General features: G+C 35.7%; 3 protein-coding genes across 3 annotated transcripts; all 3 read left to right on the top strand.

The window, feature by feature from the left end:
- The first annotated feature begins 31 nt into the window (after nt 1-31).
- On the top strand, nt 32-8,587 carry LOC132293719 (conserved oligomeric Golgi complex subunit 1). The gene is made up of 6 exons (XM_059791310.1): nt 32-2,465; nt 3,254-3,448; nt 4,320-4,600; nt 5,692-5,871; nt 6,163-6,340; nt 7,965-8,587. Exons 1-6 carry the CDS (start codon nt 255-257, stop codon nt 8,130-8,132), a joined length of 3,213 nt encoding a protein of 1,070 aa, XP_059647293.1. The 5' UTR covers nt 32-254; the 3' UTR covers nt 8,133-8,587.
- Nucleotides 8,588-9,312: 725 nt separating this feature from the next.
- On the top strand, nt 9,313-15,222 carry LOC132293718 (uncharacterized). The gene is made up of 6 exons (XM_059791309.1): nt 9,313-9,457; nt 9,613-9,663; nt 9,848-9,899; nt 11,951-12,009; nt 12,641-12,686; nt 14,811-15,222. The coding sequence occupies exons 1-6, from the start codon at nt 9,389-9,391 to the stop codon at nt 14,939-14,941; spliced, it is 408 nt and encodes a 135-aa protein (XP_059647292.1). The 5' UTR covers nt 9,313-9,388; the 3' UTR covers nt 14,942-15,222.
- Nucleotides 15,223-23,137: 7,915 nt separating this feature from the next.
- LOC132295661 (pyruvate kinase, cytosolic isozyme-like) lies at nt 23,138-26,037 on the top strand. The gene is made up of 3 exons (XM_059793964.1): nt 23,138-23,401; nt 24,473-24,934; nt 25,063-26,037. Exons 1-3 carry the CDS (start codon nt 23,138-23,140, stop codon nt 25,837-25,839), a joined length of 1,503 nt encoding a protein of 500 aa, XP_059649947.1. The 3' UTR covers nt 25,840-26,037.
- The last annotated feature ends 1,391 nt before the right edge of the window (nt 26,038-27,428 follow it).

Here is a 27,428-nt window from a genome sequence, read left to right as displayed (position 1 = left end):
TTCTTTTCCATATTTTATAATTTTCTGATAACGAAAAGTATTTTGGACTGAACCAAACAATCAGACTTACCTCAATTGAATTTTATAGATCTCTTTCATAAAATTGTCTTCTTACGCTCTAAAATATATTTTAATATAAAATTCGTTTAAATTCGAGGGCATTTAAAATTACATGAAACAGATCTATCAGATTGTATACTAATCTTCAAACCCATATATTGAATCAGTTTGGATTCTCCAAATCCGCCATTACCATGAGAGTACCTTCGTCACCAGCCACCGCTGATGGAGTCGGCGTTGTCGGCGGCGGAGGAGGTGGACACCACCGAGACAGACAAGCCGAATCTCTCTTCCGCGCGAAGCCGATTTCCGAGATCCGCAATGTGGAGGCCGGTACCAGGAAGCAGATCGAGGACAAGAGCGAGGAGCTCCGGCAACTCGTCGGCAATCGCTACCGCGATCTCATCGACTCCGCGGACTCCATTGTCCAAATGAAAGCCTCCTGCGAGTCCATCTCCGCCAATATCTCCGCCATCCACCACGCCATCCTCCACTCCCTCTCCGCCGAAACCCCCAAATTCACCGTCTCTCCGAACCCTAAACGGTTCAAATGTTACTACGTCGCTTGCCGAGTCAAGTACCTGATGGACACGACGGAGAGTATCTGGGGGCGTCTCGACGAATCCATGTTTCTCGAAGCCGCGGCTAGGTATGTTAGGGCAAAGCAGGTCCACCATAGCCTTTTCAACAATGAGGATAACAAGGACATGTTGCCGAATTTTCCTCTGCTTCAGCACCAGTGGCAGATCGTCGAGAGCTTCAAAGTACAGATCTCGCAGAGGAGTCGGGAGAGGTTGTTGGATCAAGCTCTTGGTCTCGGGATCTCTGCGTATGCCGACGCTCTCGCCGCCGTTGCAGTCATGGACGAGCTCGATCCCAAACAGGTTTTGTCTCTGTTTCTTGATTCGAGAAAGGCATGCATTTTACAAAAATTGAGTACTTGTTCTGTTGCCACTACTGCTAGTTCTGATGTGATTTTGGTATTCTGTGAAGTCATGAAGATAATTCAGGTTAGTGTAGGACAAGTAGGTGAATTGTTCTTGCAAGTGTTGAATGATATGCCATTGTTTTACAAAGTCATATTGGGTTTTCCTCCTGCTTCTCAATTATTCGGCGGAATTCTTAATCCTGATGAGGAAGTCAGGTTGTGGGAACTGTTTAGGGATAAACTAGAGTCTGTTATGGTTATGCTTAGTCGAGATTTCATTGCAAAGACCTGTTCAGATTGGTTGAGAAATTGTGGCAAAGAGATTGTTAATAAAATTAGTGGGAGGTACTTGATCGATGTGATTGGTAGCGGTCAAGAGCTTTCTTCTGCCGAGAAGTTAATACGGGAGACCATGGATAGTAAGCAAGTGTTGCAGGGGAGTATAGACTGGCTGAAGACTGTCTTTGGCTCTGAGATTGAGTTGCCATGGAACAGAATCCGTGAGCTTGTTTTGGAAGACGATGTGGATCTCTGGGATGAAATATTTGAAGATGCATTTGTACGGAGGATGAGAACTATCATAGATTCCAGATTTGATGAATTGACTGGAGTTGTTAAAGTGAAGGAGTCAGTTTGTGCTGTTGTGGAGACTTCTGCTGACCTGGTTGATTTCCAGGCATACTTAAAAAGATCTGCTACGGCTGGTGGGGTTTGGTTCATGGAGCCGAACAATAAAAAGACTGGTCCCTTAGCTGGTTCCAGGGAACTGCCTGTGGAGAGTGATTTTCACAGCTGTCTCAATGCCTACTTTGGGGCTGAAGTCAGCCGGATAAGGGATGCAGTTGACAGCAGCTGCAAGAGTGTTCTTGTGGACCTATTGAGCTTTCTAGAGTCTCCAAAGGCATCTTTGAGGTTAAAGGATCTAGCTCCATATCTACAAAATAAGTGTTATGGAAGCATATCAGCCATACTGATGGAACTCAAGAACGAGCTTGAACACTTGTCTGCTGCCCTGGGAAATGGCAAAAGGGACAGTGAGTCTGTGCCTTTGCCTGTACTTGTTGAGAGATCTCTGTTCATTGGGAGACTCCTGTTTGCTTTCCAAAAGCACTCAAGACACATACCAGTAATACTTGGTTCTCCAAGGATGTGGATCAATGAAACTGCGGCTGCTGTTTCTGGTAAGTCACCATCCCTGTTGAGGCATTCGAGCATTACTATTGATTCTCCCAAGTTTGACAGCATAGGAAAGAAAATGCTTGACTCCTCTAAAAGACAAACTTCTCTGGCCACTTCTGCTTTGTTTGGAGTGGCTGATAGCTCAAGCCCACAACTTGAAGAACTTAGTAGAAGAACAAGAGATCTTTGCATTAGAGCTCACGACTTGTGGATATCATGGGTTTCTGGTGAGCTTTCAGCCATTCTCTCAGAGGATTTTAGACGAGATGATGGATTATCTACGACAAGTCCCTTGAGAGTAAGTTACCTTTGCTGGATGTCTTTGTTGTTGTTGTTATCAATTAAATTTTGGCTAACTAGCTTCCCCCTTTTGAGTAAATTATCAAGGTTCTTATGCTTTCATCCACACCCTTCTGCTTCTTTTAGGCATTCACAAATTTATTAGTGTAAATATGTCTACTATACTGTTGATTGGTTGGTGTTGTTCCAGTAACATTGTTTTTGTAGTTGTTAGATAACTTAACAGTTAACACCAAACAAAGCCTTAAATGCCATATTCTTGGGAAAATAATTCCACAAAGTTAGCTGAAAGGTTCTCTTCCTGCATAAATAAGAAAAAATCATGCATTTGGCTTTGGGTACTTAGATGTACTTCATTAATGTTTGATAACCCAATAAGTGCTAACAACTGAACATTAAATGAATTTTCTATTAAGCGTGGTTGAAAACGCAATTCAGGTATCATTTCCTGTTAACTAAGTGGGCTTATCTTGAGCTTTTATTGGTAGGCTTCTCTTGAAAATCTCTCCAGTGAATATATCAGTTGAATGTCTATTCAGTGAATATATCAGTCAGGGTACATGCGGATTTCCATCTTTTCTTACTTTTTTTGCATTTCCATTATGTTATTTACGTTCATACTTATCAAAAATTATGTTATTTACGTTCATCAGGGTCAAATATTTTTTTTGTCTTCTATAAAGATTAAGTTCTTATCTTGCACCAGATAATATGCTAATTGAGGACTGATACTTGAATATCGTTTCTTAATATTTCAAGCTCAGTCATCTTTTAAGTCTTTGGCAGGGCTGGGAGGAGACAATAGTCAAGCAAGAGCAGTCTACCGAGAGCCAGTCAGAGATGAAAATATCGCTCCCATCCATGCCTTCTCTTTATATTAACTCATTTCTATTCCAAGCATGTGAAGAAATTCACCGAGTTGGAGGTCATGTACTTGACAAGACAATTCTGCAAAAATTCGCATCGACACTACTGAAAAAGGTTTGCACTAGTAAAACTTGCCTTCATATTTGATCGTACTTGATCTTTAATTAACTCTCCTAGCATGCTGTTATATTTGCTCATCATTGTCACATTGGAAGCCATTCGGTTGTTCTTATGGGATATCTGACCTTTGCGAATAGTTATGCTTGTCTTGAATTAATATAAATGTGGATGGGTTTAAATATTTAAGTTACAGCCTGTTCTGAAGTTAGTGCTGTATCAGTTAGAAATGAGAAGATGTATTTTGGATTTAGGCTAAAGTTTAGTTTGGCTTTTTCATAAATGGACACTCCTTGGAGATACTTTGGAAATGAAATTAAAACAACAAAAATTCTTTGTAGAAATTCTGGATTTTTCCTCTTTCCGAAAAGTAATAGTTATTAAAGCAGTGCAATTGTTCTGATTTCCCTAAATCCCCCCATTTGCAATGGAAAATTATATTTTATGGTTCAATGTTGCCTGAGTTCAGACTCGGAGTGACTGATAGTCAGGGAATTCTATAAAACACCTGGAAACTTGAACATGATTCCTCCCTTATGAAACACCCCTAGTTTCAACTGGTCCACTTGAGTAATGTTACGTTAACATTAAAAAAAAAAAATGGGTTAGGAGAAGAACCATCTTAGCTTGATAATTTACAGCCATCCAGTGCCCCCCACACCCAAAGAAAAAAAAAAAAAAAGAAACCATGAGAATTTGATTTGAGTATGGAATTCAAGATAAAGATCATGTACATTCTCTGAGTGTATGTTGTTGGTTCTCCATTCATCTAGAAGTTTTGATTAAATAAGATCATATTATCCTTTTGGCTCGATAGAAAATTCATAATTATTCTGGTTTTTGTATATTGTTTGTAATGTTCTTGTAGGTTATTGATATTTATGCGGACTTGCTTTCAAATGAAGAGGTTTGCAGTTCTAAATTGTCAGATAAAGGGGTTCTGCAAGTTCTATTAGACCTAAAATTTGTTGTTGACGTTCTTTCGGGGGGCGATTGTGATACACATGAGGAGTTATCAAAAAATTCAAAGGCGAAGTTTCCTTTCAGGCGGAAGCAAGATGTGAATCAGACAAAGTCTGTCATCAGAGAGCAGGTTGATGGGTTGATTAGTCGTCTTTCGCAGAGGCTGGACCCCATAGACTGGCTCACGTAAGCTTTTCTAGCTCGGTGCTTTTGTGTACAGAAAAAAGTCTAGATATCTATCATTGATTTACAAACTTCAAGATACATACATACATATATATATATACATACATACGTATACATACTACTTTTGTCATGATTATCATGTAAATCGAGATTTGAGCTTGCATGTGAATTACTTTAGAACACAAATAATTATCTTTTTGGGGGATGCTAAGGAGATCTTTTGGCCCAAACTTCCACTGTTCAAACTTTACTGCCGAGGATGACATGATGTTTGATTGGCCAAAAATGGAAGTGTTTTGGTCGCACAAGATAAATAGCACAATAATTCAGAAAACTAACACTATTAACTAAAAAAAATGTCTAAATCACGGGCTCCATTTTGGCCTGGGGTCACGTGTTTGAAGCGGAAAACAGTCTCTCCGCATGCGGATGTAAGTTTACGTAATTTGACACCCCTGACCCCCCCTTACCAGGCAATGGCGGGAGTCTAGTGCAGTGGCTAGCCCTTTTTAGATCATGAAAGATTAACATGATCAGCAAACTTATCGTATGGACTCTTCAAATGGTGATTCTTTTAAAGTAGAATATATTTATGTTTATGATAAGTGATAACATAGACTTGTAGTGGACATGACATATGATTACTTCAGTGAGAAAGTTTTGGATTTACCTCAAGGTTTAGGTTTTTTTAGCAAACTGAAACGTCTCGACTGTTAAAACTAAAAAACTACACAAATGCTAACTGTATGGCCTCTCTTTGTGTTTTGCAGACCGTGACAACTTCAACTCACCAAAAAAGGATAGTCGTGACACGTCCTTTCATTTGGAAAGTTGTGTTATTAAAGTCATTAAGTTCAATTTTTCCTTGCGCAAAACTATTATTGGACTAAAAAACAATAGATTTTATTCTTAGATGCATGTCACCTGTCGTCGTAAAGGCTTCTGTTTTGATGCAATGTTTCTTCTTTCCAAATTTATTTTATTTAAAAAAAAATTGAATTTTCCTCTGATTTGATAATTTATTTTGTTTTACTTTTTTTATTGATATTCCTATTTGATAATGATTTCTGATTCATTGCAACACATTTCAGGTATGAGCCATATCTCTGGGAGAATGAGAGGCAGTCGTACCTACGACATGCTGTGCTATTTGGCTTCTTTGTGCAACTTAATAGGATGTACATGGACTCTATGCAGAGAATGCCTTCTAATTCAGAGTCAAATGTTATGAGATGTTCCACTGTTCCTCGCTTTAAATACCTTCCCATCAGGTTAATGTTGTTATTCCTTTTAACAAAGATTTTATTTGGTCTTTTGTCATATTGTATTGTTTTACATCTCATCTTTGTCTAAAAGCTTGGTAAATTTGCTGTCTTTAACCTTAAACTTGATAGAGTGCTTAAATTATATTATTTACATGGCCTGTCTTTTTTGTTTACATTTTATTACATACTTAGGATGGTTAGGCCTTTTTCTATACCTTTAGATCCAATGCGAAGGATTAGTGCCCCAGATTACTTGTTCTTTGAAGTAAATTCTTAATTTTTGTATTGGTTATCCAGTGCTCCAGCATTGTCTTCAAGGGGGACAACTAAGACATCAATTTCAACGTCTCTGGATGATGTTTCTTCAAGAAGCTCCTGGAGAAGTTTTACGAATGAAGAACTCTCTCGAAAGATTGATATTGATGACAACTCAAGTTTTGGGGTGGCTGCACCTTTTTTGAAGTCTTTCATGCAGGTAAGGCTTCCACCATTGCATTTTTGTTTAGTTACAGGTGAACACATAAAACCTTGCATTAGCAAATATATTAGTAGACAACCTGCCAAAGTCATGGAGTTGCATTCATTGAGGATGGCAATGACAGACTCATTTTGGACACTTACTAGAGAATTTAACAAACATTTAGAATCCATATAACATTAGAAACCGTTAGGAGATCCGAGTAATCACATTAATTAGAAAGGAAAAAAAAACTTATTTGTGCATGTATTCATGAGAAGTGAAGTCAGGGTTGGAACTTCTTGAAGTAGAGTTTATAAGAATAAGCAAGCTTCCAGTTAAGGAATCACATTTGTTTGATGCATATATTCAGGAAAAAGGACTTTATTATCAATCACTATTACTGATCCCTTCAAACTCATTAGGATATTGCACAAAACCCCCTCGAGCTATCAAGTTTTTTGGAAAACTCCCCTGAACTATTTTTTTCAACTAACTCTATAATCTTTTCAAAAATTGCAACTTATCCCTTTCCCACTTATGGCTGTCACATTCTCATTATTGTCCCATGTGCTTTTACTTTTTTGCTCTAAAACCATGTATTATATAAAAAAAGAAAAAGAAAAGATGGAATATGTGAAAATGTCACCTGATATGTTCTTTGTTTTGTGCTCTCAAACTTTCTGATGATGCAATGGGAAATCCAACTTTCCCAACCTTAGCTTTGAACAACTCGCAGTCCTTTTCAACTTGGCGTTGATTGTTTGAAACTTTCAAATTAAATTTCTAGACCTGGATGATACATATGGTAATTACATTTCTGGTGCTTTCAAATTAAATCGGACCTCCCATATACACCCAACAACAGCCCGGTGTAGTTGCTCTTGGATGTGATTTTCAAGTATTTTGGGTGTATACAATTAATTTGTAAAACCCTTTGCTAACTTTCCAAGAGATGTTGAATCGCTTGCACTGGCTGGAACTGATCCATTCCTAGCCCAAACCAACTGATGGACATTATCATAGAAGTGGACAATGGTTTGCAGAATGTTGGATTGGAACCCTCAGGTAGAGAGAGAGAGAGAGTATAAAGGTTAAGATGGGCATAAAAAAGGGTAAAATAGGCTTTTGAAGATGGTCAATTTCAAGATTGGCCAAGTTTCTTGCAATATCCTTATGTTTGTACTGATTTACCAGTTTAGTGGATAAGTTCGAATTTAGAATGATAGTGATTCTAAGAATACGCCACCTTTATGAGGAATAGGAATTCTTCTCATATGTTGATTCGTGTGTATTCGTCCATATCCCTGCACTATTAAGGTTTCCATTTTCTTCATTTGCTTGGAATTTGGGGAAAATTCCAAGCAAAATGATCTTGGGCCTTTATATTTATTTCTTGTTTTGAATTTAAAATGCTAGTGATTCTAAGAATACGCCACCTTTTTGAGGAATAGGCATCCTTCTCATATGTTGATTCGTGTGTGTATTCGTCCATATCCCTGCGCTATTAAGGTTTCCATTTTCTTCATTTGCTTGGAATTTGGGGAAAATTCCAAGCAAAATGATCTTGGGCCTTTATATTTATTTCTTGTTTCTCTTCTTGCCGCATTTGAGGAAAAAGTTTCCTTCTTGTAATTGGCAGGTTGGCAGCAGATTTGGGGAGAGCACACTGAAACTGGGGTCCATACTGACAGATGGGCAAGTTGGAAGGTTCAAGGACAAGTCGGCAGCTTCCATGTTCGGCGACATTCTACCGGTCCAAGCCGCAGGTCTCCTCTCATCCTTCACTGCTACAAGATCAGACTCCTGATTGCAGGCACACATGCAGTCCCTTTTTCTCTTTAAAAGAGATGGATCTTTGTAGTTCAGAGGAGTGCGACACTTGGAAATTGTCCAAAAAATTTCAGAGGTTTCGATGCTGTATCATTAAAGCTTGATCCCAAGTTGAAAATAGACGTTATACCATATTGCAGTGGACAATGTTGGAGAGGTGAAAAGGAATCTGGGTACCGAAGATGATGATGTCTCGGAGGGTTTTCACAGAAGGAAAAATGTAAAGAATTTTGATTGGGGTATGGAAGAATGAGAGGCTGTGTTTGTCGACGATTTGTATTTTGTTGGGATTGTGCAATTATATAGTACAAAATCATTCTTTTTTATTCTGGGTAGTGTCTGTGAATTTAAAACCAGATTGAGAAAGAGAAGAAATGCGATGAATGCTACGCACATATACATATACATATTGTTATCAAATTATTTTGGTTACGTGATCGTATCATGGGCAAATATTTGAGTTATACTGATTTTGTTACATTTCTGCTAACTTCTTTGTAATTTCTCGTTGCTTATTTTTTAGCATCATTAATTTTGTTTCAGAGAGATTTACATGTAAATAATTCATGATATAAAAGAGAGATTAAGGGAGTAGAAAACTTGCGCTCAGAATTAGAACGATGGAGAAAATAAATTACATGGAAATTAAAAAGGAGTAAGGGCTTTAGAGAACCTAAATTAATAAAGCATAGAGAGAGTAGTGGATAGAGAGAAAGATTAAACATGGTATTTCATATGTTTTAATGTAATTGATAAATTTGCCTCATTGACTTCAGAAAATTTGTCAAATTTGAAAATATAAAACTAAAAATATATATTTTCAAATTGTCACAATTTTTTTAAAAAAGTCGTAAATAGTATCATAATATTGTTTTCAGAACTTTCAAATTTTTCTTAAATATTATGGAATAAATTTAGTTACCAAACACACGTCTATTTTAAAAAATAAATCACATCACAACAAAAACACCCAAAAACATGAGCCGCAGTTGCCAACATGGCCTTTATTTAATTATTTCCACTTTAGCTAAAGATGGAGTTGGATTTTTTCATGTTTCTGTAATTTGAGGTCCGACTCCATGGTTATGCAATTTTCTCTTAAAAAAAAAACAAAGAAAAAAGAAAAAGAAGAAACGATTTTATATTTGTTTTATATATATTTTCATTTCCCCCAATTATTCTCAGGAACTGGGAGGTCTGTTGATTCTAAAGAGAGAAAAACAGAGAGCTTCGATGGGGGACTCAAACCCTAAAAACAGTTTGAGATGTCCGCACTGTGCTGGTCCTCTCTCGAAAGAGATGGTAAGTTCTCAGCTAAACTTTGATAAATCTCGGCGCACTATTCGTGCTCCCATATATCAATATGTATTTCTATTTCGTCCGTGTAATTGTTTGAATTTGTAAATTATATAGCCTATAATTTTTGTGTTCTTGTCTCATTTATCAATTCATGACAGGAAACTAGCAATTGGACTGTTCCACCGCTTATCAGGGATAGCTTCTCCATGGTAAATGTCTGGTTATCATCATCTATCTACTAAATATATCATACTACAGAGACAATCCAATACACACACATGTTTATATATATATATATATAGATTATACAATATGTGTATGTCTTGTTGTATCTTTCTGCTAATTCAGACGCAGTTATGATATGATTATAATCACTATTCTTGCTTGATTTAGATTGGTTCTGCTGTTGGTGGTACGACAAGTGCATTTTACGGATTCAACCGTGGTAATTTCATCTTATTCATTTTTAGTCTTTCTATTTTCTGTGGCTTTAATTCTAGGGACTTTATATAGTTAGGTCAATCGATTGATCAGCGAGTTGTAATATATAATGTTGGAAAATGATTTTCTTGACCAACAACTTTTGATTGGTCTTCTCAACATCTGACTTAAAGTCTGAGTTATCATAATATAATTTTGTCAAATCCAAATTTGACACCCTAAAAGAACAGTATGTCATAAATTATTGGGGTGGTAAAGCATGATTATTGATTTGTGGTTCCAACCTTTGAATTATTGGCCTGAGAAATTAGCTATATTGTGTTAGATAATTTGGTTTCTACAATTATTGTGCGTCTTACTTAATGATCAATGTGCAGCTACTGACTTGAATTTTTTGCTGACAAGAATTTATATTTGTACCTTTTTCCTTTGAATCTCATACCTTATGCTTCTTGGTAAATTTAGATACAAGGTCCAGTTGCTCTCTACTAATTAATCATTGTGGTGGCACTATCTGTACTAATTTATAATTATAACTTAAATTTATCCAGTTATGACTAGCCAAAACTTCTCACACACAAAAAGGGGAGAAAAAGACTATGCATATATTTCAACACTAGTTACACTATGTCTAAATTTTCATAACCAATTATCTCATGTCTATTACAAGGCAAAGTATGAAAAGAAAACAGCTATTCTTATTGAAAGCAAATTATCATATAAATGTAATGATATAGAGAAACAACCCCATATGTTTGGCTGTTCAAGAATCTCGTTGGCTAAAACATGATTATGTGAGAACATCCTCATTTCCTCTTTGTGATTGGTTGCATTTTTATGTATGTTCCTGTGATGTCGTGGCCCGAATTTGGTGTGGGGTCGTGTTGCGACCTACTTTCGACCCGTTGGATGGGGGTTTGGGCCCGAGGAATTTTTTTTGACCCGTCTTTGTTTGTGGGTCGTGGATCCTAATTAGGACTCTTTTGTAGCCTGATATATATGGGCGTTTAGGGTTTGGAGTTGGAAGATAGAGAGATACTGAAAATCGTACAGAAAGAGAGTGTGGGACTGAAACTTGTAATCTCTGATTTTACATAGTGAAGACTTTCGCCAATTCTCCATCATGGACGTAGGCTTTGCCGAATCACGTATAAATCTTTGTGTTCTTTTTGTGTGATGTGTTTATTTTTTTGTTGTATTTCGTAATTGTTGCTTGGTTCGCTGTGTTCCTATTCTAGATCAATTAAAGAGTAGGTTTTCCCCCCAAAAGAATTATCAATTATTATGTGATGGCGGGCATTTGCGCACCGATAAGGTTGATCAGGTTACGGGTTCAAAACAAAAAATAGCATCTCCGTATGCGGGGGTAAGGATGCATACATTTGATTGTCTCCAGACCTCACAACGGCGGGCGCCTCGTGTACTGGGCTAGTCCTTTTTTTATTATTAATTGTATGAAATTCAATGTAATATAATGTTGCATAAATTATAAATAATTTGCGATTCAGAACCTTCAATACTTAAACTAATAGTTGGTATTCTGATGGTGTGATTCAACTAGTGCTGGGGGCAACATTTTTTTTTTTCTTTCTTTGCACTCTATTTTCATCATGAAATGTCTTGATTCCTGTTATATATATTCACTTTCACTAACCTCTAGAACAATTGCTATATTTAGTTTAGTTAAAGTCATGAAGTTACTTTTGAACATGTTATCAGCACTCATGGTTGCATTTCCTCTTGAAATATAGATGGTTCACAAACCAAAAGATGTATTAGTCATTTGTCATGTGTTGGTTTTTAACTTTTATTAGGTTATGTTTTATGTCAATCATTTTAAATTCTCTCCTTATTTTTCTTCTTGTTCTTATTGTTGCTACTGTTGTTTTTGTTCTGTATGTTTGTTTGTTTGTTTGTTTGTTTTTTCCACGTGCATTGAAATTGTCAAGTAAAAATTATTTGCTAAGAGAACATGAAAATAATCCTAACCTTTGTGTTGGGCCTTTTTTTATTTATTTTTATTTTTTCCCTTATTGTTTTTTATTGATTTTACAGTGATGCCAATTGTTCAGAAGTCGGTCAAAGGACCTATGTGGTTACATTTCCTCATTGGTGTAAGTGACTAGTACTTTTTATTTGAGATCCGTTATTTTTTCTTCTTTCCCATGCCTTTTGGAGTCCTGAGATAACTTAAACATTCTATTTGAAGTGCATTTCATTTTTGAATTGTTAAAAGGCAACCTTTTGGAGTCTGTTAATGCGGATTACACTGTATATGGCCTCTTTTATAAGGAGTGAGTGCAAAAAAATTATTCGATGGCTGGAAGTTAGGAAGATGATTTTTGCCACAATGTTGTGGAATAAAGCCTTAGAATTCCTATGTTGACGAGCTGCATTGTAGGTTTATTGATCATTATTTATGCTCCTTATTGTTCAAGGTAGGAGAGAGAAGAAGGGAAGGGGGAGTAAAAGGAAGGGAATGGGGTGAGTATCTGTCATTTGGTAGGAAAGATAGGTGAAGAGAGATGGAAAAGGAGAAAGTTTCCTTCTAGGCCACCATTTACTTTCCACCTAAGTGGATTTTATTTTTTTTCCCCTGACTGAAAAGACCCAAGTGGATTGAAAGGAAGGAAAGACAGGAACCATTGGATAATGATGTTGAAAGAATTAATGCAACCAATAAGTATATATAATTTTTAAAATCTTTTTGCTGGTGACTCTTTGACATTTCTTTCATGGATGCAGGCTCCACCAGTGATAGTTTTTTCTTCAGCCTGTGCGGGGTTGGCAGGTTAGAGTTTTCTCCATAGATCAGTTAAAATTGTAGCTGTATTTTTGTTGGTTACATGAACTGTCATTTACTTTAGTAGTATTGCTGTGAAACTGAACATAAATTCTCAATGAACAAAAGTAACTGTACTTTTTGGGCTGTATCCTTTTGAGGTTTGAGACAAAGACGTGGTCAAGGTAAAAATGAATATAATTGCTTATGCATGTGACACCATATCTTTTTTTATTTCCTGAATATGTGACACCATATCTAAGCAGATCATCATGTATATATAGGGTAATGATAGTTGCATTCCACTTGCTTTCATTAAGGCTCCGTTTGTTTTGACGTAAAATATTCTTTTTGGAAAATATTTTTCTTTTTCAGGTAAAATATTTTTTTATTTTTATTTTGTTAGTGTTTGGCAAAGATCTACGTCGAGGTTGAGGTCGAGTCCATCGGGCGGGGCATGTAAAATAACTTGTTGAAAATTTATGGATAAATAATTTTTGTTAAATTTTAATATATTTTTTCTTCGTAAATATTTTACGACAACCAACACCAGAAAGTAAAAAAATATGTTAAAAAATATTTTCTGAAAAATATTTTACTTCCAAACAAACGGAGCCTAAAGCTCGTGAGCATTTAACACCCCTGTACTATGCATATAACTCATATAACTTCCTAAAGGTTCTGAAAACCCCCTAACGTTTATTGTAGGGGCAAATAAGGACCTCCCATCAATTGACCGTTAATGGGGTGATGAAAATACTAAAATGCCCTTCCTTCAATTTAAAAAAAATAAAAATTCAGTTAATGTAAAATTACTATTATATCTTATATTTTTTAGATTTATTTACAAAAGGGAAGGGCATTTTGGGGATCAATAAAGGGTAATTTTGGTATTTATTAATTTAATCAGTCATGTGCGAGACATATGTTTTTTTAACAGCAACAGCCGAAAAGTCCTTTACAACATTTTTAAATTCTTGAGGGAGTTATATACCCAAAGTAAAAAGGGGTGTTATTTGCTCAAAAAGTAAACCTTAGGGGGATGTTTTAGATACTTTGCCCTTCATTAAAAAGAAAATTACACAATCACCCCTCAAAAACATGTTCACACTCGGTATTCATGCATTGCACTTTTGTGGGTTATTTAGTCAATTTATATAATAAAAATTCAAGTAGAGTGCAAGTGGGGTGTGAATATCATTTTCCTACATATAATTATATTATTTTTCTCCATATTGCCTCTCTTTCTCTTGTCCCTTCCCCCACTTTTGTGGGTTATTTAGTCAATTTATATAATAAAAGTTCAAGTGGAGTGCAAGTGGGGTGTGAATATCATTTTCCTACATATAATTATATTTATTTTTTTCTCCATATTGCCTCTCTTTCTCTCGTCTCTTTCCCCCCACCCGCCCACCCAAAAAAAAAAAAAACACAGCAAGAAGTAATGTAGCTGTCTCTCTGCATGATCTTTTTTAGAGTACAGTTTCTATGTTTAGTTGTGCTACGGGCCAATTTTTTGTTTCAAGAAATGCTAGGTTCATTGCTGGTTCTTTGGGAGGGGAGGAATACAAGGGTATACTAGAAGTGTTCTGAGAGAGTAAATTTTATATACAGTGGACAGACGGATCCAAATACATTCTGTCCTTTTGGGCTTTGCTTTAGTAGTTTAGTGTTTTCTAAAGCTTCCTTGTTCCATTCCTATTTGAGACAGAAAAGTAGTTACTCCCTCTACTCCTCTATGTTACTAGAATGTGAATGATTAGTCCCCTCCAGATTCTAAGTTGTTTTGGGAGTTATTGATATCAATAGGTACAACTTTGTCTATTTGAGTGACTTGTGCTTTGTTAGGTACGAAAATAAAAAATCTGGATGGAAGGGAGAGAAGAAAGGATGGATGAAATATCTATAGGGAAGAGATTGTGTATTTCCTTCTTTTTGTTCGGTTGGATAGAAGAGAAGAGAATAAACTAACAATTTAATATGTTAAGAGAGAAGGAAAGAGAAAGTTTGGATGTGGGAAATTGATCTTTTTCGTTTCTTAGAATAGAATATGGATCTTCTCCGCAGGACTATGAATATTTCGTATGCTTAGTTGATTGGACCTAATGTGCCTCATGGGCTTGCAAATTGCAGGTGGAGCTATTCCAGCCTTTGCCCAACTTGCATCTTCGTCTTATCATGCAGCAGTTTCATCTTCATCTTTTCCACCTCCAACGTCACGGGATGATAAGATTCAGAACTCCAGAACTTCCTCCACACTATAATTTTTCGAAGAGTTGAAGAGAATTTTGGTGGTGCCCGCTAAAATGGTCAGGCCAGGAAGTTGTCCGTCTTTGTGGACCTGGCTCGTATGAGCTAATATCAACAGTACCTAGGTGGGATGCACATACATGGCTCTCATGTATAAAATGCCGTGAATTTGACCTAGGAGCCTCTTTATGTAAAAATCATCGACAGTCACCTGAGAAAATCTTTAATATTATAGAAATCTTCATTATTTAAGAATCATTATTTCTGAAGTAAAAAAGTTCTATGCTCTGTGAAATGATTATTATGCTACGCCCCCGCCCCCCCCCCCCCCCCCCCCCCCCCCCCCCATTTTTTTTTTTTTTCCTCTGTTAGAGAAGAATTGAATTCAGTTAGAAACTTTGGGGAACTAATTTTGTTTAAACTATCAACAGCATGGTTGTGTGTGTGTTTTTGGAAGTAATTGTCTGTTTGGGAATTTATGCAGTGACAATGGGACGACCTTTGTATGTTAGGGTGTGTTTGGTTCAAATTAACTTTCTATGGACCGTGAAGTCTTTTTTTCATGTGTAACATTTGCCCTTTTTAAGTAAGTAATTCCTTTTTTTTTTTTTATTCCCTTTTGTTTTGCTATAAAGTTGGAGATATGTGCACAAAATAATAATAATAATAATAATAATAAAAGAGAAGGAAAGATTCTTTGTTGCACACTGAAGCTGTGATTCTTTGTTGCACACTGAAGCTGTGATCATGTCATCCCAAGACCATTCATGAAAAGTGGAAATATTTAAAAAGGATTTCTCCAATCTTTTCACGCTCCAACTATTAAAAGCTCGTGACTACAATTTTTTGTCTGACAATGTGACCTTGCAATTGAAGACAATGTGACCTTGCAATTGAATGGTTCATACCGATCCAAACAACTCTGATAAGAGAACAATTAGCAAGAGCAAAAGAGGACTCAAACAAGGGTAATCCCAAAATTTTGTTTTAAGAGCACACCCTCATTATTTGTTTAAATATATATATATTTTTGGGAGTATGAAATTTGTGGTATGAATTTTGCCAAATTTCTTTCAATTCAAATCCAATCCATCCATCTGTTCTTACAAACATATCACTAATTTAAAACAATTCACCTTTTTGTTTTAGGCAAAACATTGTCTCCGAAAGATTACCACATTACCCTTTTGTAATGTCAATGAGAATTTGATACTCATTACCTTCCAAATATTGTTCTAGGATCCAAAAAGTCCACATTGTTCTAGGATCCAAAATATTGTTCACATTACCAGAAACGTTGGGCTGGCGTTGAGATCGGTGGTGATGATAGAGAAGCTGTTGAAGACTGCCACGAATGTTGCTCGATTCAACTTCTCTAATATACAAGAAGCTTGTTAATTACCTCCAATATCCCAAATTTACAAAAAAAAAAAAATAATAATTAAAAAGAAATAAATGCATGCATATTTTTGGATGGTAATTCAGAGGGTTATTATTATTATTTTTTTTTTGAGAAAGAGAGTTTAAAGTTTTATACTTATTATTGTGAGTTAATCATGAGTTTTTATTTTTATAACTATTTCATACCTCTTCCATTCATTTAATCATAAAAATGGGTTTGTGATTATAGTTTAATGGAATACCGGTTAAAACTATTTTTTCTTTTTTTGAAGGTTAATTTTCCAAGGTATATATATATATATATATTCTATACAGCCCCCAAAAGCTCCCGTCTTTTAGATATTACATTACAAGGCAATAAGCCCAACCCAACAAGGGAGCCCCTTGATCGAACATCTAGATCAGTTTATTGATATAATTGTAACATTGCGACAGGCATAAGTGATGTAGTTGTAACACTTCACTTCTACTTAATAAAAATTTATTTCTTTGCCCACAAGGTTCATCATGATTGGTTGGCCTCACCATGAATTTATGCCTAGTTGTAGACAAATTTCTCTGGCCAAGCGACAAGCTTGTGTCAAAGTATGCTTTAACATAAACAATTTGGGACATGTTTGTATTTTGGATTTCAATGAAAAGAAAGTTTAGTGTTTAAGGACTATACACTTCTAATATAAAATTTTCAACTACAAATTAATGGGTCATTTATGTAAAAAACATCCGCATTCACCTGAAAAAAAAGACCATTCATGTAAAATTGTAATATTTAAAAAAAGTTTAAAACTTTTTATGCTCCTAGGTTTATGATCTTTGTAGCTTTTGTGACTGCAATATTTTTCTCTGACGATTTGACCTTGCAATTGAATGGTCATAATCCCTAAATGTTGTTTCAAGAGCAGGTTTTGAGATGCTCATCACCATAACTTCGTAAAAGAGTATAAAGATTGTGTGAGGAATACAATTTTATTATTTATTTGAATATATTCTAAATTCAAATTATCGATTCAGTACTTCAAATATAATTAGTAAAACAATCACCTTGCTTACTTTATTTGATCACGTAGATTAGTCTTTGGACATAGAAAAACCAATATAGTAAGTGTTTGTAATTTTTTTATTTCTATAACATATGCTAAAAAAGAAATGGAGGCGAGACCAAAAATTAAGATAGTGTGAATATTAGGGCCGCAATGCGTTGAGATTGGTGAGGATGATAGAGAAGCTGTTGAACACTGGCATGAATGTTGCTTGATTCAACTTCTCCGATATATGAAGGTTGTTAATTACCTCCAATATCACAAATTTACAGATAAATTAAAACTTAATTGATAGGTCTGAATTAGAATCAAAATAATTAAAATGGTTAAAAGGAAAGAAATGCATGCATATTTTTGGATGGTAATTTAGAGGGTTAGTATTATTATTATTATTATTTTTTCTGAGAAAGAGAGTTCAAACTTTTATACTTATTATTGTGAGTTCATCATGGAGTTTTCATTTTTATAACAATTTCATACATCTACCATTCATTTAATCATAGAAATGACGTTTTGTTACATGAATATGACATTTGGATCACGAGTCTAATATGACAGAGAATGAGTTTGTGATTATAGTTTAATGGAATATATTTGTGTGGCTATTGGGCCAAGTTAACACTTTTTTTTCTTTTTATTGAAGATTAATTTTCAAATTGTATATATATATATGTGTGTGTAAATATTCTTTACAGGCCCAAAAACCCAGTCTTTTAGACAATACACATTACAAGGCAATAAGCCCAACCCAACAAGAATGCCCAAGTCCAATATTAAAAAACATGACCCTCGATCGAACATCTAAATCAGTTTGGTAAAGTGCACTAAATCCTCCTAAACTTTCTTATCTTTTTCAAGAAATCCCCCTGAACTAACTGAAAGACACTTAACTCCTTTAACTATCTCTTTTGTTGCAAATCGTTAAATATCCGTTAGAAAAATAATAGAAACCACAGCATGCCTGTCACGTGTGGGGCAAAATTTTTAAAAAGACAAAATTAACCCTTATATCAGAGATAAAATATTATTATATATATATATATATATATATATATATATATATCATATTTGTATATTCGGCAAAATAGGCCATCTTCAGTCTCTCTCTCTTTTCCTACTGGTGAGACAAAGGTAGAATCAGAGCAACCAAAGCTCTCTTCACCAAATCACCTTCAACCGTTCCGATGAATTCGCCATCTGCGAGGTGGGTATTGACCAGAAAGTTGGTCGGCGACGATGTGGAGGATTGCGTCGTCTAGCGAAGCAGGGAGGTCTGAAATTGGGAAGTATACCGAAAAAGCGTCGGATCCTTGCCAAAACGTGAAAATAACACTGCATATAATAGGTTACAGTTGAAGTGCCTATCCTAACACGCGTGAATAGCAGTTTTTGAACTACTCCAATTCCATCATTCTACTCAATTTGTTATCAATGAAAGAATTCCCTATATCAATTTCCAGTACAAAATCCTTATATCAATCACTTAATTCACTAATCAAACACCAAATTGAATCAACTGAAGGAAACCCAAAATTGAATCATGCCCAAACTTCAATTTTAATGCTAAAAAATTCCACATAATTGGATGAATTTCAAAAGACGCCCAAAAGAAAAAATAAATAAATAAAAGTGTGAATCAATCAGAGCTTAATTTTGGGATTTTTGTCAGCGAAATGTGATGAAATTTAACTGGGTAACAAGAGAATGAAATTTTGGTTCACCTGAGAAGGAAGAAGGTGAAGAGAGAAAGTGAAGACGAAAGGACAATGAAGCAACCCAAAAAGGAGCTGGGTCTTTAGTGGCCATATTTAGAGACACAAAGCTATTTTTTTATTTGGAACTAGTTAGGAACGTAAGTGAAGCCGATGCGGTGCGAGCTTGTATGCCACCACTTCAACACAGATTGCCATCGTTACAAACGCGATTGCGCTCTCTCTACCTCTCCTTTGTGTTATCCTCTGCAACAATGGAGGTTTTGCTACACAGTCGATCAAAAAAAATAAAAAATAAAAATTGATGTGCTGTCACTTTGTTATTGGAAATTGAAATTGCATGTGCCACGTAAGCAGCTGGAGATAGATTGAACTTAAAACGACTTCGTTCAACTAAAGGGCTAAAAGGTAATTTAACTTTTCCGTTAACAGCTATTAACCTTTTGTCCTTCAATGCAACAAAATGATAGTTTAAAGGGTTTTACTTACTCTAGAGAGTTTCCTACAATTGGATTATAGTTTAGGGAATTTAGTTCACTTTACCCTTGATATAATTGTAACATTGCCATGGTCCTAAATAATTTAGTAAAATTTTTTTTCTTTGCCCACAAGGTTATCATGATTCATGATTGGTGGGCTCCACCATAAATTTATGCCTAGTTGCTAACAAATTTCTCTGGCCAAGTCGCTTGTCTCAGTATTTAACATACAATTTGGGACATTTTTGTATTTTGGATTTCAGTCAAACGAGAGTGACTGGCATTTTTATATGAGTGTTTGACCTTGCAATTGAATGATTCATATAAAGTATAATTCCTAAAATATTGTTTCAAGAGCAGGTTTTCGAAATGCCCATTAATTTTCTCAAGGTAATTTTTACTCTCCAAATTTTAGCACGGCAGCCGCTTCTCTAAATTTTTCCTCTCTAAAAAAAATTTTTTAATAATTTTTTTTTACCAACAGTTATATTTTAACGGTATATGACAAAAATTTATAATTTGTTTCATAAACCAAATTTATCTAATAAAAGTTATTATTAATTCTTTTTCCAATAAACTTTGGATGACCATTGTATACTTTCGATGACTTTATATTGGGGTGAATATTTATTATATACAAACACACAAAAGCACATGCAGTGTAAGGAAAAAAAAAAAAGAAAAAAGAAAATTTGTTAGGGCAATATAGTAATTAGGCACTACTAGGGTCAGCAAAACAGTGACTAAGGACTTTATTATTTATTTACCCAAAAAAGTAGAAAAAACAGGTTTTGTGGGAAATGATCAGCCAAACACGCCCTAACTATTTGGCTGATCAGTTGCCCAATAGTGGAGAAAAAAGGTTTGCAAAACAACATTATTTTCTTTTTTTTTGGGTTGGGGGGGGGTTAATTCCACCTACACTTCCTAACGTTTGCCCATATTTCACTTACACCTCCTCTACTTTTTAATATTCTATATACCTCCCTTGAGGTTTTGATTTGTATAGCAAATTACCCCATGTCGTTAAGCAACTCACGGTGTGTGCTGATGTCAGCATCAGTAAATTTTTAGAAAGTCAATTTTGCCCTTCTAATGTCTAAAATGACATCTTTAACCTCATTCGCTAATACGCAATTACAAAACTGCCCTTAATTTGTTAACTCAAGTGTACAAGAATACCCTTCCTTTCACTTCAATATATATATATATATATATATATATATATATATATACATATATATTCATATATCATCTTTTTTTTCCACACACAGACCCATGTAATTCTTTTCTAGGGTCAGAGATTGGTTATTGTGATGGCCTGTGGGCGGGCGAGAAACACTGACAGGTTATCACACTGGTGAGTTACGGGTGCACAATCCCACATCGCTTGGGAAAGGGAAAGGTGGGAAAGGGAAATGTGAAGTGCTTATATGTAGGTGTGTCACTCCAATTGGTATGAGACTTTTTGGGATAAAGGCCAAGAGCAAAACCGTGCAGGCTTAAGCCCAAAGGAAACAATATCATACCATGTGGTGGAGTGAGTTGTTACAAATGGTATCAAAGCCTGACCCAGCCGGAAGTGTGCCGACGGGGACGTTGGGCCTCTAAGGGGGGTGGATTGTGATGACTCTGTGGGCGGGTGCAAGATACTGACAGATTATCACATTGGCGAACTACGGGTGTATAATTCCACATCGCCTGGGAAAGGGAAATGTGAAGTGCTTATATGTAGGTGTGTCACTTTAATTGGCATGAGGCCTTTTAGGGTAAAGCCTAAGAACAAAATGGTGCGAGCTCAGGCCCAAAGCGAACAATATCACACCATGTGGTGGAATGGGTCGTTACAGTTATATCATCGATTTCTCTATAAAGTTTCTCCCTCTACCCTTGAAGCAATTGTGGAGCCCAAATTGGTCCTTCATTTTGCTGGCTTCAAGCTCTCAATTGCTTATTCTTAAAGTGGTTTGTCGACTGAGAGAGGCCAGAGTTTCAGTTTGCCCAAGGGTCGAGGCCAAAAAGTCACGGTCGAGGGTTCCGGCGCCGACGGTAGTGATCAACAGCACAATGTTGGAAAGGCTGTAAGGGTTGGGTCCGGCGTGTTTATGGCCGTTTTGAATTGGGTTTCACCGAGGTGGGTTGAGGAATCGCTGCTCGCCAGACTGAATTGGGTTTGGTCGAACTTAGTTCGTTCTCGTTCTAGCTTTGAGAACGACTGAATCACTGAATTGGGTTTCGTATAACTGAATCACTGCTCGCTGAACTGAAAAAGGAGGAATCCTTAGTTCAGTCCAAACGCCGGACTTCAATGTCGTCGAATCTACGGTTGTGTAGTCACCGTCGTAACGCTGGACAAGAATGAGGTAAGCCGGATCAAAGACGACGATGGTGAAGTTCACAGCTACCTCGACCCAGTTCAGTCCGGCGATCCCAAGTCCGGTGAAGCTCAGTTCAGTCCGGCGAAGCTTCGCGGTTTGTTCACTGCACGTTGGTGGTCTCGCAACGGAGCTGTAATGAACTGTCCTTGCAATTGAACGGTGGACAGTAAGGAGAACGGCTTGGTTGTGATAAGAACCATCTTTTTTTGTGGTTGCTGTTTGTGTATTTTATCGGTGGCATAGCTTCTTCATCGCCGGCAACAATGAAGAAGAAAGGGAAGAAAAAAAAAAAGAAAAAAGAAATATATATATATATATATATATATATATATATATATATATATAGTGCGAATATATATGTGTGTGTTAGTAGAAAGAGAGAAATTTAATAGAGTTAAATAGAAGGTGTTAAAGTCTTTTTCATTAAGTTATAAATTTTAATATATAATTCAAGGGTAAAATAATAAAATCACACATTTACGTTGGTAAATTAGACGGTGGTTACTGATATGGGTTGTAGGTGGAATTATGAAACGTAGAGGAGGTGTGTGTGGAATATAGGCAAACGTCAAGGAGTGTAAGTTGAATTAATTATTTAAAAAAAAAAAAAAATTATATCCTCAAAACATCGTCGTTTTGAGCAAGAATTGTTATTTTTATTTTTATTTTAAAAATAGCCTAGTTTTGCAAAATCTTTTTTTTTTCCACCATCCGATAGCTGGTCAGCCAAAGAATTTTTTTTAAAAAAGATTAAGTAATTGTGGGCGGAATCGCCAGAGCCAATGAGCGAGCCAACGAATAAGTCCGCAAGCGCTTGTGAGTCCGATCACTGCAGTGGCCGATGCCCAATTCCTAGCTAGATTGGCCATTTACTATTTTTTTTATTAAAAAATTACGGGTGTTGTTTTTTGAATTTTTATCAAAAATACCCCTCAGAGGATGTTATGCACCACCGTACTTTAGTTAAATAAAGGCATAAGAAGTCCACTTTCCTTTTTCTCTCCCAAGTCAAAGTTTCCTTTTTCTCTCCCAACTCTGAATAAAATAGGAAATTACGTTAACAAGATTCAAATCAAATTCCTGGTTTATTTGGGACTTGTGACTGACTATCTTCTCTATATAAATAGCAATACCGAGGAGTGACTTAAACTGCAAAAAAATATTCTCTTTCCAGTGTGTTTTCGATCTTGAAGGTTGGCTATGGCGGTTGTAAGTGATTGTAATTTTCTCTCTCTAATAAATGAGGGTAGGAAGGGGGCGAGGCCCAAGACTAAAATAGTGTGCACATTGGGACCGGCTTCGAGATCGGTGGAGATAATAGAGAAGTTGTTGAAAACCGGAATGAATGTTGCTCGATTCAACTTCTCACATGGCTCTCACTCCTACCACCTAGAGACTCTCAATAACCTCCGTATTGCCATGAATAACACCGGCATACTCTGTGCTGTCATGTTGGACACCAAGGTCTGTTTACTTTCTCTCACCTCAATTCAATGTGCGTATGTATTAATCTATTTTCTCTTTGTTTTTGCATGTTCTTGTTATTGGCCTCTCTCTGTTTTAATTGTTCTTGTTCGTGGCCTCTCTGTTCCATTAGACTTCTTCATTTTTTTTATATTTTATTTTATAAGTATTGTTATTATAATTAGATTCTTATATCTACAATAACAAAATAATAATAATAATAATCTTAAATTGTTATGTGGGTTTTTCTGATGAGCATAGTAGACTTAGCAATCTTAATTTCTTTTATTTTTTATTTTTTTTAAAATCAATCAATTTCCTTAAAGGTTGTCTGGGTTATCTTGTAAGGAAAAATTCCTTTTTTAGTACTGTGATTAAACTCATAAATTTTGATACACAATTAAATATTTTAAGATTATTAATACATAATGTTGACCTCTTATTAAGTTCCAAAAAAGTTTAATGTTGCCTTCCCAGATTTCAAGTCCCCTTTCTTTTCTTTCTCCTAATTTCCTAATCAAGTCCGGGTTTTTAATTCCTAATCAAGTGTGGGTTTTCTTTATGACTAACTTACCTTTTATGGGAATTTTTTTTAAGCATTTTTGTTAATGGCCTCTCTGTTTCTATTAAACTTCTACTCCGTAATTTATTTTTTTATAGGCATTAATTTTTTTATTGATATAATTAGCATCATATATCTACAACCCAAATAAAAAAAAAAACAAAAGAAAAAGAAACAATTTTCTTAGGGTTTCTGAAGATTAGAGACTTATGAATCTTAATTATAAAATAAAAAAATCAAATTCCTTAAAAGTTTTTTTTACCTCTGATAAGCAGAGACTTACCAAAAAAAAAAAAAAAATCAATTTCCTTAAATCGCTGTGTGGGTTTTTCTGATGAGCAGAGACTTATCAATATTAATTAAAATAAATAGAAAAATTGCGTTAAAAGATTGATTATTCATATTTTTTTTTTTTTGGGTTTTGTTTACGTTGACATGAAGACTAACCTTACCTTGGGGAAATTTTTTTAAGCATTGTTGAATTAAGAACAAGGTTTGATATTTTACAGGGTCCGGAGATTCGAACGGGATTTCTGAAGGATGGAAAACCCATTCAACTGAGGCAGGGGGAAGAAATCACCATCTCCACAGATTACAGCATAAAGGGTGATGATAAGCTCATATGTATGAGCTACAAGAAGCTGGCTGAGGATTTGAAGCCACAGAGTGTGATTTTGTGTTCTGATGGGACTATTTCACTCACAGTTCTCTCTTGTGATAAGGAATTGGGCTTGGTGCGGTGTCGTTGTGACAACTCTGCATTGCTTGGTGAGAGAAAGAATGTCAATCTTCCAGGAGTTATCGTGGATCTCCCAACCTTGACTGAGAAAGATAAAGATGATATCTTGAATTGGGGAATACCCAATAAGATTGACATTATTGCTTTGTCCTTTGTTCGCAAAGGTTCAGACCTTGTGGAGGCCCGAAAGTTACTCGGAGATCATGCCAAGACTATCATCCTCATGTCAAAGGTATACATGTGCAATGTGCGCATATATATATTTATATATATCTATATTTATATATATATATATATTTTGATTTAAGACTTTTTGGATCTTTTAACTAACATTGTTCAACTTTGATATTATTTTTGTAGGTTGAAAATCAAGAAGGGGTGTCTAATTTTGACGAAATCCTTGCAAACTCGGATGCTTTTATGGTGGCACGAGGTGATTTGGGAATGGAGATTCCGATTGAGAAGATATTTCTAGCACAGAAAGTGATGATAAACAAGTGCAATATTCAAGGAAAACCCGTGGTGACTGCGACACAGATGTTGGAGTCCATGATCACTTCTCCAAGGCCTACTCGAGCTGAAGCCACAGATGTTGCCAATGCCGTTCTTGATGGTACAGACTGTGTGATGCTCAGTGGTGAAACTGCTGCTGGTGCCTACCCTGAAATCGCTGTTCAGACCATGGCGAAGATTTGCATTGAAGCAGAGGATTCATTGGATTATAAGAATCTTTTCAGGAAGATTTTGGCAGCTGCACCAGTGCCCATGAGCCCATTAGAGACACTGGCTTCTGCAGCAGTGCAGACGGCATATACCTCTCAAGCAGCTCTTATTTTGGTCCTAACCAAAGGTGGAACCACGGCAAAGCTTCTGTCTAAGTACAGACCAAGTGTGCCCATTATTTCATTAGTGATGTCTGATACTACAATAGATTCGTGTGATGAAGCTCCTGCAAAACACAGCCTTATTTTTCGAGGCATTAAGTCTATTTTGAGCAGAGATTTGCAATCCGAAGAAAAAGCTTTGGATTTTGCTATTCAATATGCAAAGGCTGAACACCTTTGCAAATCAGGAGACTCAATTGTGGCGCTGCACGGTCCTGGAACTAATGCTGTGATTAAAATTTTGACAGTGTGAGATAGTTTTTTATGGCCTATTTCTGGGAATTTTTTATAGGAGATACATGTTTTTGTGATGCAATTTACTCTTTAAATAAGATATATAATTTTTTTTAGTTGACTGACTTTATGAGTAATTGAGTGCCGTAGTAGAGTCATATGGTTGGTGCTCATTCAGCTATTAAACTTCTAATTTCTTGTTTTTTTTTTTCCTAAGTAAACTTTTATTAACAACTAAACAAAACACAAACAGAGAGGAAGATCACCAAATTATTCCAACGAAGGGAAAAGAAACCCATAATAGCAAAGGAAGCACTAAACAATAATGGGATAACCGTCCCAATAAGACCAACACTGTCTCGCAACATGTGAAGTTTTGAAAGGTATGTAGAACACTTTGCTGCAGAGGTCACATTTAGCTGGGCTGCAAATCACTACACTACAATTTGATCATTTTGCAAAATAGCACTGATATTTGTTTAAATTTCAATTGTGAAACTATTTGTCGTCTTAATATATCAATATCAAGGGCCAAGGGCATAAAATACCTCTAATGTATACTTTGCATAACACTTGCATCTCACTTTGTTGCCCATTAAAGATAAAAATAATAATAATAAAATGATAGAATTATTCACTACTAGTATTTCCTTCTACTATATTACTAAATAAATTAAACTAGTAGTCATTGAGGCCCATACGTCATTATTACCATTGTGATCTACTTTCTATTTAATAATATATTTTTCGTAAATAATGGATAATAATTTCATTTTACCTCCTTATTTAACAAACAACTAAGAAAAGCAAAGGTGCAAATTTTTTAAAGCTTCGTGATATTGGCACTCCAAAGATATTCTTAATAGGGGTGTATAAAGAATCGGTGGAATCAGAGAACTGAATCGGTGTTTCGGTTTCTCACCGGCCTGGTTCCGGTTCCAAATTTGTGGAACTGTTAAGTTTCGGTTCGATTCCGATTCCAGACTTTTTGAAACCGAACCGAACCGAACCGAATCGGTTAATATAAATTATTTGCTCCTTTAGCCTAGCCCAAAACAAAAAAAAAAATTTAAAAAAAAAATTTGATTCCACCTTTCTTCCTACACGCAACCCTGCAAGTTGAGAAGGGGAACAAATAAAATTCAGATTTGAATTGAAGGATTTAACCCAGCAGAACACCGGGTCTAGTAAACAAATCCTAGAAAAGACTTGAGCTTAACTTGTTAGTTTAATGATCGAATAGAAAGACAAAAAAAAAAAAAAAATTCAAATGAACAAAGCTCAAATAGATATGCAGAGCTAGATTTCTGGACAGGTGAATGTAAAAAATTAATTTCCGCTGTCTAACATTTAGCTGGGTGAATTTCCACCCTGACAGGGGCGATTTTGAAAAATCGATTATGTAAATAGGGACGGGAATGTGGGCAGTCTCAAATTGCTTCATTGCTATCCTACGGTGCACGCCACTCCACTAAAATTTGATCATTTTGCAAAATAGCACTGATATTTGTCTAAATTTCAATGGTAGAACTATTTGTTCTTTATATATCAATATCTATAGGGTTAAGTGTAAAAAAAAAACCTTACTATCGATACAGTGCAAAAAAT

The sequence above is a fragment of the Cornus florida genome, unplaced genomic scaffold (assembly GCF_030987335.1).
Source record: "Cornus florida cultivar Cherokee Brave unplaced genomic scaffold, ASM3098733v1 CherokeeBrave_3.0.0_Hap2_Chr02, whole genome shotgun sequence".
NCBI classification, from domain to species: domain Eukaryota; kingdom Viridiplantae; phylum Streptophyta; class Magnoliopsida; order Cornales; family Cornaceae; genus Cornus; species Cornus florida.
The sequence above is the reverse complement of the archived record's forward strand: the minus strand, read 5'-3'. Positions and strand labels throughout refer to the sequence as shown.